Source organism: Anser brachyrhynchus, assembly GCF_964034855.1.
Source record: "Anser brachyrhynchus genome assembly, chromosome: 14".
NCBI classification, from domain to species: domain Eukaryota; kingdom Metazoa; phylum Chordata; class Aves; order Anseriformes; family Anatidae; genus Anser; species Anser brachyrhynchus.
The window spans coordinates 14,817,621-14,831,973 of NC_137709.1; the positions used below are offsets into that span (position 1 = coordinate 14,817,621).

General features: G+C 44.8%; 1 protein-coding gene across 1 annotated transcript; it reads left to right on the plus strand.

Annotated features, from left to right (window-relative positions):
* The first annotated feature begins 381 nt into the window (after nucleotides 1-381).
* KCNMB1 (potassium calcium-activated channel subfamily M regulatory beta subunit 1) lies at nucleotides 382-6,915 on the plus strand. The gene is made up of 4 exons (XM_080554796.1): nucleotides 382-574; nucleotides 5,416-5,587; nucleotides 6,074-6,269; nucleotides 6,603-6,915. The coding sequence occupies exons 2-4, from the start codon at nucleotides 5,451-5,453 to the stop codon at nucleotides 6,870-6,872; spliced, it is 603 nt and encodes a 200-aa protein (XP_080410922.1). The 5' UTR covers nucleotides 382-574; nucleotides 5,416-5,450; the 3' UTR covers nucleotides 6,873-6,915.
* The last annotated feature ends 7,438 nt before the right edge of the window (nucleotides 6,916-14,353 follow it).

Here is a 14,353-nt window from a genome sequence, read left to right on the forward strand (position 1 = left end):
CCCAGCCCTTGCCCTGCCCTCCTGCCACCTTCCCAGGGACCCAAGGAGGGGAAGATTGCTATAGAGCATCAGTTTGGAACTTCTTTAAAACATTTCCTAACGCTTCTAGTCAGTTTTAAGTCAATTATTCCAATCTTACCCAAAGGACCCAATGGATTTCTAAACTAAAAGGCTGAACAAAAAGAGTAGGAGAGCAGCTTAAGACAAACCCACGGGGACGTGGGATGTGTGGTAAAGGGTCCTGGTGCACGAGAAAGCTCGGTCCCTTCAGCTGTGGTTGGTCTTAGCATTGTAGCTTCCTGGTTTCAGCAATTAATCTGAAAAAAGACAGCACTTTCATACCTTACCATGTATGGTTACAGCAAGCCTCACAATAGGGGAACTGAGTGCCGAGTTCAGCCACAGCAATGCAAACCCAGAGAAGTACAGGAAAAAAACCAAACCAGCAACCCCACCACAAAATCCCTTTCAGCCCGAAGCTGCACGGCTTTATCTCACCCAGAAAAGGCCTTATACCCACTGTCATGTAACAGAAGGCTTTTTCATCACAGAAAGCAGCATTTCATCAGAAACAGTAAGTATACTTTTAAAACAACTCTTTTTCCTTCTGAGCATGCAATAGCTTTGGTTTTCAAAAAGCAATGGTTTTGGAAGCAACAGTCCTAAACCCCCAGCACTGCAGAGGAAACCCACACAACTTTTCTGTAGCACACAAGCTACATTGTTCTCTCTTCTGTAACTGCATGCGATTTGATAACTCTCCACAATTACTTGCAAAGGTAACAAAGGTAATGGTGGTATTTTCGCATACCCCAGGGTCTTAGGAGTCCGCAGCAGCAGGGGATCTCCACTCCCAGGAGTTTCGTGGCTTCGGTTGCGCAGCACAGCCCCTAAGGGAGTGCTGCGGAGCGCTCACCTCACCTCTAGAGCAAGTGAGAGAGGAACCACCTGAACTCGGTGCTGCCTTCTTTGAAGCCCCCTCAAACTGAATAATTTTGTACAGTCCTGTACTACACAGAAACTCAGAGAGGTGCCCAGAAAGATTTCAGAAGTACTAAACTGAGCTTTTTATTTTTTTAAAAGAACCACCGGATTTAAAAGCTAACATTCATATAATCTTAAACTGCATAATTTTTTTAAACAAAAAGCTAACTTAATTCACACTGGTGTCACATCAGGCAAACAGCTCTTAAATAAAGCAAACGGATACTGCATATTTCATAAAATGGATGTAATTGTATCACGTTATGCAGGCATAATACTGGTTCTTCAGGTTTCCAAGACAGCTGCACGAGTGCGCTATAGAAGCAGCTTTTCTGTGCACACTTCCACTGAGGCTCAGCATCACCTTACTCTGCATGCAATATTGGTGGTCCCAGAGGTGCAGAACACACCTTAAGTAATGGGTCTCTTACTTTGCAGTGAGCAAAATCGGTGCTTTCAGGCCCCAGCATCACTGAGGAAAATGAACCTGTTAGCAGCAAGAAATAGTTGTAAATGCTAAAAACAGGAGATGGGGCAGGGAAGGAAGAACCAAGTGCCAGTGTGAATGCAGTTCTGACTTCATTTCTGGGATGTAAGAAGTGTTTTTTAGGGTGTAAATAGTGGGGTAGAAGACAAAAGGGTAAGGACAGGACTGAAAGAAAGAAGAATCCAAACTGCTAAAAACAGCCATAGAAACAAATAAGCACATGCAGCTGATAAGACTAATTCTATTAAGAGACACTAGTACAAACATTAACTGTACAGCTCTGCCACGGCAGAATAACCAGTAAAGAGCTTTTACTTTTAGGCCTAAAAACTGCAGTTGCCTTCTGGTTTCCACATGAGGTACTTGGCCAATACACTGGCAAAGCACACGCTGTTCTTCTTACACAGCCAGCAACACCAGCAGCTCTTGTCTTGTCTGCACGAGGTGCTTGGAGAACAAATCAGATGACCATGGAGTGGGCACAATACCAGAAGGCAAATGGCAATTTTGTGTTCGGAGGCAGTGGAGGCCAAAGGGTTTGAGCCTGTTTAAAACCTCCTCTTGCTTTAGAGGCAGACGACTTGCACTGCTGTTCTGAGCGTGATGGGGCATCGCTCGCTGCTCAACTGAAAGCGGAGAAGTGCTCACTGGCAACTCACCAGATGGTGCAGGATAAAGCAGCTCAAACAAATGACTGTCTCCCTGTTAATATTTATTCCCACCTTACATTTGAGAGAAGGGTTCAGCACTTCCTTCTGCTTGAGGGAGAGGCAGGCGAGAGGCAGGCATTCAGAGCCACAATCCCCTGGCCACCTCTGCACTCAGGTGCAGGGCAGCCTGGGGCAGCCCAGAGGTCCCACCCGGAGGCCACAGCACCGGCAACTCCTCTGGAGCTGGAAGGAGGCAGGGGCTTCCCCCCGAGCCTCCCACACAGCTGCTAATCCGAGCAGGGGCCTCGGCTCCAAACCTGAGCAGATGGCATCCTTCGGATCAGCACCAGCAGCTGTCAATGCCGTGATTATACACTGGAATTGCACAGCTAATGTACTGTATAATTTAACGAGACTGAGGGAGGAAGACTAGGGAGAAGGCACGTTCTGAAAAGATCTGGAGCTTCTATCTTCCCAATAATTATGGAGGCACCCTGCAATCTTCAGTGCAAAAGATACATTTATATTTGCTCTTGAAAGACAGACTGAAATCCCTGTTACGTGCTCCAACATCTTCTAATTCAAATACACTCACAGACGTCATGGGCCTATCGAGGCTTCTGCAGTGCTTCAGTTCTCAAACACTTGATGATTTTGTTTGAGGAAACAGTGAGCTCTTTCAACACTCCTCCTAACATACAGTGATGGGGCTCGGAGGCAGAAGAGAATAATTTTTAGTCCAAAAAAATCACCTTTTGAACACTGAGGCAACTCCACATACACACCATGTATGTGCGTGCAGGAGTCGAGTGTCTTTAGAACCAAAACAAGCCGGGCTTTCAGCACAACATAAGAATATCTGTACCCCAAAGGAGGTAAAAACACACACCAGGTTTACTTCAGTAACTTTCCCATGTTTTACTCCATGATTTTCCTCTGAAATAGCTCTGCACACAGGCAGGGTAGCACTACAGATTCTGCTGGTTTCCTCACTGCACTTTACAGCACCGAAAGCTCAGCGGGCAGCACGTACCTCGGTTCTCAGGACCACGTTCGCAGTTCACCTGGTCCAAGGGCACCACAGCGATGCAAGCACCTCTGATTTACACTGCCTTGAGACCCAGCCTATTCGTTTTGGTGTTTATAGAAGCACTCGGATATTTTTAGAGCAATCTTTGTTAACATTCTCTGCATAATTCATGTGTCCTTATTCTCTTGGGGCAGAGCAGGCATCTCAGGAGCTGGGCAAGAGAGGCCACAGGAGCACCCGGCGCTGGGACAGGGAACGCCACTGCGCCTCATGCTGGGCTAACACCTTCCCCTCTTCTGAAACGCCCATTTTCACATCCAGGGGGCTCTCTCATCTTAAAGAGGTGGTCTGGTAGTTTAAAATGATTAGGAAGGACAAGCTTAATGGTACATCAGCTACATATGTCTGCAGACCAATGGGGCAATTACACCTCTTATTAATTCTTTGGCTGGTAGTCCCATAGTTCTTATTTGCCATGTAACAAGGGGGCTGATGATCCCATATTTCTCACCATAAGTGGGACAGCTATGCCTATGCAAACATTGTGGCTCAGCTAAAACTTGGATATTAGCAGCGCCAGAGCACGTCAAGTTCTCCTCAAGGCATACTGGCAGTACCAATTCTTCACTTGTTCCTTTTCCAACAGGACTGATTAACAATTAATCATCCTCACTGCATGGAAGGATTTCCTGCTAACACAGCAGGTTGTCAGGTGTCTATCACCAGCTCCCGCTCCCTGCTGTGGCGGGAGGAACCGGAGCTCGGGTATTGTCTGGTATCATAGCCCGTGACATTCCTCCCCTCCGTCCTGCCCCTGCCCAAGCTGCACAGGAGGCAAGGGCATGCACTGTGGCTCAACACCAAGAAGATGCTGTGTTGTACAACGGTCCAATATAGTAAATACTCTGAAAATTCACAGTCAACCTTGAGATTTTACTTACAGCAGAATTAAATACGGACTGGGCCCAAACTCACTATTCCAATAACAACATTTTTCGTTCCCAGTGACACCTCAGGACAACCTTGTCATTTTGATATTATGTACTAGCAACTTGATATATAAAAACCACCCCTGGAACTGAAATCCTGAAAGTGCACCAGTTACTGCATGAAGCTGTGCACCACGGTCCTGCACACGAGAACAGGACTGAAACCTGTTGTGGAATATGTGTAACACTTTCTCTTTCTCCTCCTGCTATTTCACTTCTTCATCCCCCCAAAAAACAAAACAAAACAAAAAACCTCACACACTCATCTTTTCAGTTTCTTTCATTTTCCCTACCTACGGCTTGCAAAGTGTTTTTATTAAAAAACCAAAAGCCACAAACCTTTAGTTACAGCTGTCAGCGTGACATAAGTCCTGGAGATGGGCTGAACTCTAGGATTGTTATGTCCTACCTATTTGTAAGTCCTATACATCAGTTGTAGTGATTTAATAGGATACGGATTCACAGCAAGTATTTTCAGGACCTCTCCAGCAATGTAAAAATGACCTTGTTGATGCTTTGATGTTTTATCAAGGGAGCAGCCCAGGAGCTCCGTGCTTACCACCACCGCTGCAGGGTTTACACACGTCCACGAACGGCAGCAGCCGTGCCCCCATGCCTGTGGTGGACAGCAGCACTTGTAATGCTGTGTGCTCTGATCCTGGGCACCTGGGCGGTGCCATCACACCACTTGTGTCAGGAAAAACGAAGCTTTCCTCCACTATCTGGTTGGATAGCATGTTTTAAGCAGGCCAAACAACAGACATGAGAAAGAAGTTTTTAACTACTTCAGCTCTCTCGGAATATGCAAACCATGTTTTGGACTAATACTGAGGACAGAGTATAAAAAGGATTCAACTGTGGGAGGATTTTCCCTTCATGCAGCCTCCACCAATACACAACACGGCGCCTCTTACTTCAGATGAACAGCAGCATAAACCAGACCAAATTAAGGCTGAGGACAATTGAGCTGTTAAAACTCTTCCCCGAAAGTAATGGGGTTTTCCAGCCCCACCTTCTAGCCTTCCCTCCCTGCTCCTTAATCCCCTGCTTTATTAAACAGCATATGATAAATATCAGAAAGTAAAAAAAAAAAAAAAAAAAAAAAAAAAAAAAAATCTACTTCTAACAACAACAAAAGAAGCATTTTTTAAGTTCTGGGTTGTGCAAAAATGGAATATGTCAGGGATATTTCAGAAAGTTATTATTCAACTGCATTACCTGTAGCCAATCCTAATAACGATTTGCCCTTTCTTCTTTTCTTTTCTTAAAAACCAGGATTGGAGACATTTCAGGTTTCAGAACAGTAAGTCATGTTGGGAAAAAAGTTGGTGACCGCCCAGAAGCGAGGGGAGACGAGAGCCCTGTGCCTGGGGCTGGGGATGGTCGCGTGCTCCATGATGATGTACTTCTTCATTGGGATCACCATTGTGCCCTTCTACACTAAAAGGTAGTAAGTCACTTGATTGTGAGTACAAGGCTGTTTTTTTTTTTTTTTTTTTTTTTGCTGTCTGCAAATAGAATTATTAAAAGAGTGTCAGAAGAGTTTCTTAGAACACTCTACAATGAATAAACATTATGTTCCTGGTGAGCTCACAAAAATGGAAGATAGAAGAGAAGAGCAGAGTGAGCCAATAAATGAGGCATGACCCTTTTCCTACTTTCAGAACCTTTCTTACTCTCAGAACCTCACTTTCTAACACAGAATGCCCGACCAACAACCGTAAGGACTCCTGCTCAGCCACGCTGTAGCAGCCCTTCTCCAGGGCAGCCATCAGTTTGGGGCGGGCAGAGCTCACCACACTGGTGCTGAGCAGCCCCAAACTCTGCCGGTACCAACTCACGGCTGGCCCCTCCAGACACACCTCCAGCACCAGACCCACAATAGGTGCTGCCATAGCATTTCAAAGCAATACCTTTTGTTTTGTCTTTGTAGTGTTTGGACAACAGAAACCGTGTGCAAGGTGCTCAGAGCCACCATCGAGGACAAAGTCCTCTGCCCAAACAGCAAGGGCTCGGAGGACGAGGGTGTCTGTCACTATCCTTGTCTCCAGGTGTGGGTTAATCTGACAGCCTCGGGACAGGAGGTCATGCTCTATCAGACTGAAGATACGCTGGAAAGAAACACTAAGGTACTGGAGCACGTTCCCTTATCACTCCCAGCTACTATCCAGCACCTCCCATAGCTGCAGTTTAATTTTGAGCACATATGCAGTGTTGGTTTCCACTAACATTACTCAAACCTGCAAGTCTGCAGGTTTGGGATATATGCACACTGGCAGACTACAGGGAAGCAGGGCAAACGGGTTATGGCCACAGGCAGGCCAAGACCACCTTTGGGGATGCTAGCCAAGCCACAGAAGATTTTGTCAGCACTAGCATGCTTGTTTTACTCCATGTGACTTTACTACAAATCCTGTGTCAGAGCATCCATTACAACAAAGCATTCTGATTTCTTATTCCAGTGCTCCTACGTGCCAGGCAACTCTGAGAACCCCAAAGAGGTTCAAGCACGAATAGAAACCATTGCAAACAATTTCAAAAAATACCAGACTTTCCCGTGCTACTATGACCCCGGAGGAACACAGACCAATGTCATTTTGAGCAGAATTTACCCCCCCAGAGGTCTCCTCTTCACTTTCCTTTGGCCTACACTCATGTTCACTGGTGGATGTCTGATTATAATCCTGGTAAAGTTAAGCCAGTATGTTTCTGTTCTTTCTGCTTGGCAGTAGAAAATAAATATCTAGCTCAGACTGCTGCTAGATATTAAAGTGCCTTTGTTCTGTCTGTCTCTACTTGCAATTTGTGATTTTTCAATATAGCAGGTGTCAATAGAAGGGCAGGCAGCCTCCAAAAACTGAACGATGCTCACTGTGGATGCCTGCCTAGCACAATGATATTTTATGTTAAAGATGTGTTTGTTTCTAGCACCCAGACTCTTAGTAATGCTCTGATGCACATATAGACATGTTTCCTCCTCTCAGAAAATAACTTCCAGCCAATTTCTGAATTGCTGCCAGACACAGGAGGAACCCAAGCTGCATCCTGCCTGCTGTATTTGCCTGGCACTTGGGTCACCACTAACACAAGCTTTGGGATCAGACAGTTCATGAACTAGGCAGTAGCTATCATACACATGAACACTTCAGGCACAGATACAAATTTAAATTCATGAAACTGAGGTTGGAAAAAAAAAAAGTAACTCATTAATGTGCTCCAATTTCTCTATTGCTTATCGTAAAGAAACAACACACAGGAGGGCTGATGTTAACCCATTATGTGCATTTTACAACATTATTATGGGAACTGGGTTCTGTATTATCAGAACTCGCTTTTCATTGTGATGAGCAGTTCAAAATTAGACCAGGATGGTACAAAAGAGCAATTAGCATCAGCAATGCTCATTCAACACTTGGAATCTGGATGGTTATCTACCAGAAATCTCCACAGGGAAAAATGACCTGCTCTTTAAGACTGAGACTTAAGGAGTGGGAGAGTGCATTGTAAAAACATCAAATTGTTAAAGGGGGAGTATGCATTGTAAAAACATCATATAGAGGAGGAAAATTATCTCCACAACAAGGAGGAAAGCACTTGCATCCTCATACAACACTATGGTGAAATGCATCTGAAGCACTGTGTGTATACAACTCTGATCTTCCTCATTCGGGAAAGCGGCAGAGCAACTTACACACGTACAGGTGTTTTGAGTCACCAAAAGTGTTCGCCAGTGAGGTGGGAAGAAGAAGAGATCCTGCCCTGTCAGTCCACCTGAAGCTGAGGCAAGAGTATGGCAAATGCTTAAAATCTAGCAAGCAAACAGGGCAGATAGGTGTTAAAGCTAATGTGCTGTTCTGGTACATCTGGAGGTGAACAAACTCACTGTAAAAAGACGGAGAGATTTATGTAACAGGTTCTTCCACAGCTTTACTCCAAAACTCCTTTTCAGCAGCTAAAAAGTCTCCTCCATCTGCAAACTAGAAGGTGCTCATGTCTCCTCTACACTCACTCAGCACAGCCCCTCCCCAGCTTGTTGCCCTCTCTGCTGGGTGCTGCAGAATGAAGGCTGGATGCTGCTGTTCCCGGCAGTGGTCCCTGTCCCCAGCGTCCGGGTGACTCTATGATGCTCAGGAGGTGGTGACTTGTCTCTGAGCAGCTGGTGCTCCTGATCTTGCTGAGCTCAGTGGGAAGCACAACGGCACAGAGCTCTTGCTGTGGCTCCCACCTGGGAGCCCTGTCCTCCTCCCCTCCCTGCCCATGGCCGCCCCTGACAGCACCAGGGGCAAATCCGGAGTGCAACCCATGTTTCCAGATCTACCTCTACCAAAAATAAAACTATTACATGAAAACATTTCCCTCCTACGTGTACACACTGCAAGTACATGATGAAAAATACCACACAAAGAACCACCCTCACTTCTTTCTTCAGTCAGGTGCCAGCTCCTGTCTGGGCAGGAGATGCTCTAACTGAGAACAGCTGTGCAGGGGAAAAACACACACCAATTTGGAAACTCCAAATCCATACGAAAAGGAGGAATTTCGATGCAGGAAGGCAAAAACTCTAATGCAGAAAGCAAGCAAGATATATAGGCATACAGGCACTGCAGAAGCCTCCTCTTATTTTTAACACATCACCCATGCATAGCTCTGCTTGATGAGCAGCAGTCACAGAGCCTTTGCCTTCACGTGGTCTCAGAGTAGGAAAGTATTTTAGCAGTGTGCCAGGTTACTGAATTACTCTGGATTTTTTGTAAGCATCTTCCTATTCGTTATCCATCTGCTGAGTTGTAACTCACTAGAGTGAATTTTGAGAGAACTCTGTAAGCCTCCTACAGCAGCACACAAGGAAGCTCTAAACCCTTTAGGTTTTGCTTTGCTTTAATGTTATTGGATTACACTGCCGAGTCTGCAATAGATCTGATGGAAAAAAATAAAAAGCTATTCTGCGAGGCAACAAAACACTTCCTATCAAGTGCTTCAATCCAAGGTGGGAGCAGGGCCTGGTCCCAAGGGATGGCTGTGCACCACAAAACCTCCACAGACCTGCTTACTGCCCCTTAGTCCACCGTGCAAATACTGTTTCCAATGGAGGCTCACAGCACCTGAACCACCACGGTAATTGGGAATTATCTCTGACGTTCTTCAGAAACTCAGGAGCACAACGGGGACATGAAAGGAGCTGCTGAGCTAACAGCAGTTTTCTTTTTACCCCCCTAAAGTAATTGTGAACTGTAAAAATGCTGTGAAAGCACTTGTGGGTTTCGTGGGGGTGTTTTTAGTTCTCCTGGAGCAAGTTTTCTTTTACAGCACCTCTGTAAGACTTAAATGTCAGCTTTGATAAATACAACTTGTACTGGGGAGTTGCTAAATTAGATGTTTTTTCTCCTTGTTGTCCCCAGATCTCCAAACCCTCAAGAGCATTAATAAAAGGAAAAAAAAAAAAAAGCTAGTGAAAAACCAGATAAAGAGAGGTGACTACTCAACTTCCTTGTAGAGGAGCCAAGGAAACACAAATTAAATGAAGTGGCAATTTATTATTGTGCTCTACTTGAACAAGTAGCAATGAAAAAAAATCTTGTCAAAGTTGAAGGACTGACAAGCTGTTCTTTCAAAGCTTCCTAAAAATATCTATATACCTCTTAAACAGATACAAGTAGTCTCATTACACCCAACGCTTCAGTCCCTAGAGGTGTCTTATGACACTTGCAGAGAAATTAAGCTGTCATACAGGCAAAAACATTCACACGCTGCCATACCCAAACCAGCACAGGTATGTTCCCTTTTCCCTTTGATCACATGCCTCTACCTATAATCAACCCAAAGATCTCATGTTTTATTTGTACACCCCTCACACAAAAGCAGAAACACTTCTCCTGTGAAGCATTATGTGCCTGAAGATATACATTAGGAGAAGCTTTAAAGCAGTTATATTATAAACATATAAATAAAATAACAGTAAGACATATATAAAATGGGATTAATACTGTTATATTTTATATTGGTGTATCTACATGCCTGTGTCAGTATATCTCAAAAAAGGAAGGACCAGAAGGACTGAGCACACTGATTAACACAGACTACTGGTCACCTAACGCTAATTTTGCTTGTTGAAACAGGTTTTGAGAGAAGCTCAGAACACTGCCCAGAACATCCATCAATAAAATAAAAATAATTACTCAAATCTACGAAACAAGAATCAGTCAAAAAGATTTTGATTATTTTATCTCCAAAGGAACATAAATATTACAATTCTACACAGCAAGGTGGTTCAAAGCCACAACACAAAAGTTATGAAGGCCTTTTAGATCCCTCAGGGCTCGTGCAGGTGATGGAGTGGCTGTCGTAGCATGGGCTAAGGTCCTGGAGCCGAGCTGTAACACACCTGCCTGCTTCCAGAGGGTCTCCCCCTGCTTCCGAGATGCTTCCGGAGTGAGGTCCTCTCTAGGCTGGCTGTTGCTGTGCCTCAGGATGCGTGGGACTATCTGCAGAGAGCTCCTCAGCTCAAACCTTGCCTGTCCTCTTCCCCACACAAAGTTTGTGGCAGTGCAGTTTTAGACCTCCATCAACAAGAAATATGAACACGGCTGAACAGCTGAACAGAACACCAGGGCATCCGCAATTTCTCAGAGGGCACAGAAGGAGGGAAGCATCAGCCTGATGAACCATAGTTTAAGTTAGCACACTATTTTTGTCTATGCAACTGGACTGCCCTTTACAAGTTTTATACTCATCCTGCTGGTTTCTGGAGATGACCGCATGCCATACCTGTGGTACACAAGGTGCAACAACAACTAGGCAGCAAAGTCCTGTTCAAAAATACAACAGACCTGGGGGCTCCAGACTGTCCACAGCCAAGTCAAAACAGAATGCATGTATTTAATTCAGCAATTATAGGCTAAATCAATCACTAGTAATGCTAAACAACCAATATTAGCCCAAGTCTCGTTCTCTGGCAAGGACCACCATTATCCCTCATAGCCTAAGGCGACAAACGTTCTTTGTATCAAAGACAGCAATTATTTCCATAAGGAATGTTATAATCCACAAAAAGCAGGTCTTTCAGTTATTCTAGACAGATTGTCAGATGCAGGACAAATACACGAGTATAAATGCAAATCAATTAGACACTCACGTAGCTTCCAAGTTTCAAAGGTGTTCTCTAAGTGTTTCTACTAAGTAAAAACCAAAACATGAGGTGACTGCTGCAGAAAGCACAACGGCACACCAGGGGCTGCTCCACTCTGCCAACAGGTTACAACACTGTGGGTTTCCCAGCTCCACCTACAGGTAGGACACTACACTGAAGCAGGGTAGGGGGAGATGTCCTACACTGCCACCAGAAGTCTTAGCCTGCCTTTCTGCAGATATTAATTTGAGAAGTCTCCATAATTCCTTTTATAGCTACTGATGTTTCTTTCCCTCTATAGCCACCAAAATAGTTCTTCATGCCTCACTAGTGGACAGGAAATAATTCATTGCTTTCCTGATGGCTTTCAGCAGAGCAACGAGGTGGCACTAACGTACAGAACATTTGAAGGTGTTTAAATAAGTTACGGTCAAACAAGTTACCTGAACTGGAATACCTTTTGATTCCCTCTTCAGAAATGCCACGTTAACATGGAGCCTCGTCACTCTGAAAGCACATTCAGGTACTTCCCCACACCTCAGGAAAACAGTTGGCGGCTCTTTATGACCTGGTAAAAGCACTGCCTACCGTTGGATTCTTGCCCAAAGAACCCCAGGCAAGCAGATGATTTAGACTGGAAGAATCAAGTCATCCTGGCAGAAATGGGTTTGTCAGCCTATGTTGCTGTGCCCTTGCCTGCATCCCAGAAGCGTTCCCAGCTCCCCAGTGTTCTTGCTGTGTGCTGCAGGGCTGGCCAGAGAACAAAGTACCACTGCTCGCCCTGCTGCAACCACTCCTGGCAGCTTCTGTCCTGGAAAGTCCCAGCAGGACTGCACTCCAGTCTTCTCCAGAGCAGAACTGCCACCATCCCTCAGGTAAATGCTCAGCACAGGCTTAAGAATCGATTTATCCAAGGTGTGTTCCCCTAAAGTTGCCATCCGGTGAGGTACTTCTGCATTTCCTGAGGTGACAGTTCTTTAAGTGTGTCCTGTCTGCATGTTAAGTGTAGGACCCGTTGGCTTGGTCTTGGCATAGCCACATGTGTTAGCAGAGAGGTTCTGCCTCTGCAGATGAGGAAAGAAGTGAATTGACTTGGCTGTGCACGTACATAAGCTGCTCAAGGCTGGGGCTCTGCAGGCAGCTTCCTGAGGCACCAGCTCAGGACAAGCCATCCCATTTCCAACACAGTGATGAGAAATAAGTGCCAATGGTGCCGTTAGTGCTGATTTCAGCAGAAGCGTCAGATGTTTAATTGACTCAGCTGTTAAACACAGCAGCAGCTTCAGGCCAGGGCTGCTGAACGACACCTCATTTTTACCTTAGTCCAAGCAGGCACTGCATGCAGATGATCAAACTCCAGTCTGTCACACCGCCTCTCAGAAGTCACATAGTAAATTGCGTTCAAAAAGCCACAAAAACTATTGTCTTTTTAGTAGCTAAAAGAGGTTGCTTGGCCAGGGCACAGAGAAGCCTGCAAACACAAGGGAGATGACAGAAACACACAGATTACATTGAACGCGTGTGGCAGACCAATACTGAGAACAGGATTTAAAGCTATAGTCAAAGAACTGTTGGGACAATACCACACCAGTAGTCTCACCAGGGAGGGTTAAGGTAGGAGATGAAGGTAATGCAGCACTTCCACCGCTGCACTCCAACCTCAGAAATCCACCCACATGGACATAAAGAAGTACTGCATAAAGCTGTCACAATAGAAGAGCCTTTAAAAAAAAAGGTAAGAAAACAACCCCAAAAAATCCTGCTACTACTTTGCAGCTATTTGTAGGTGACTGCTTTAGGAATAGATAAGCTTGGAAAGTTTAAAGCAAGTTGGTTCTTAAAGCAAGTTGCTGGTGTTCTTCCCCCTTCCCCCCCCCCCAAGGGGAAAAAAGGGAGCCTTCCAGGCAAGGTAAACCCTAAATACACACCTCTTGTCACATCCTAGACATTCCCAGCCCCGCGTGGTAAAAGCGATCTGCAGGCCACCTGGAGGGAGCCGCAGCCGGCTGCCAGGGTGCCTGTGGACCACTGCAAGCAAGGCACTGCCGACGGCGGCTGCAAGCTCCATGCCTTACGCACCAGGGGATCCAAATCCCAGCTTGTGACAGCCGCGTGTGGGGCTGTCAGCACTGGGCACCTCATAACTGAGGCTCTTGTGGTACCCAGACATTTCAAAACAAACCACAAACTAATAATTGAGGAGCTCCTTTCAGGAAGTCTGAGGCCCAGCTGGTTCTTAAATGGAAAAGCACAATTTGTTGTTATTCTTTTTTTTTTTTTTTTTAAAGTTATGAATAAAAAACTACAGTAGCTGTTTTAGAACAAGATTAACAACATGCTTGTTCCATTACTTTATATTCTGAAGATCAGCACTGCTTAGGTTCACATTTGTACAGAATTTATCTATATGGAAATGCAGCAAATCATCCAACCAGGTGACATTTAAAGACCCTCAGACAGCATTCAGAGCATGCATCTTCTACAGCTTTAAAATATCAGGACTATGCAAAGGTGGCATAAAAAAATTAAATGTAAAGACAAGCTGATGACACTTCATGATCCTAAATTAATACGCATAAGTATATTGCTGTACATAAAGATTAGGAAAAAGTATTTCTCACAGGACAAAAAAGAATTCAAAGAAGAAATTAAAAACAGCTCAAGTGTAGTTCTGTTGCCCGTCTTCCCAACCCAACTCAATGTCAAAATCAGCCACTGGCTCCTGACTTCATTGGAAGTGGCACAGTTTAAGGAAAAAACAAAAGCCCTACCAAAACAAAACAAACACTAAAATACACCACACACCTCACCAAATGCTCTACATGACCACTGCCAAGGCAGGAAGAACATTAAGAAAGGGATAAAAATCATAAGACTAAATTTATCTCTATTCAACTAATTAGATAAAAGCACTTTGGGAAGCTAAGGGTAAGAGCTCGGACATCACCAGCCAAAGGAAAGACAAAGTGTAACCCCTCTCCTGTAATGCTGATAATTTTTATACACAACTGCATGAAATATTAGCACTTATTCTATGAAAGTGTACAGAGCTATGATATTCTGAATGCCAATTTCTATCAGTTTACC

Coding starts and splice junctions, on each gene's coding strand:
- KCNMB1 (XM_080554796.1), top strand. CDS start 5,451: ATGTTGGGAAAAAAGTTGGTGACCGCCCAGAAGCGAGGGGAGACGAGA. Junction 5,588..6,073: donor GTGCCCTTCTACACTAAAAG/GTAGTAAGTCAC, acceptor TTGTCTTTGTAG/TGTTTGGACAACAGAAACCG. Junction 6,270..6,602: donor CGCTGGAAAGAAACACTAAG/GTACTGGAGCAC, acceptor TTCTTATTCCAG/TGCTCCTACGTGCCAGGCAA.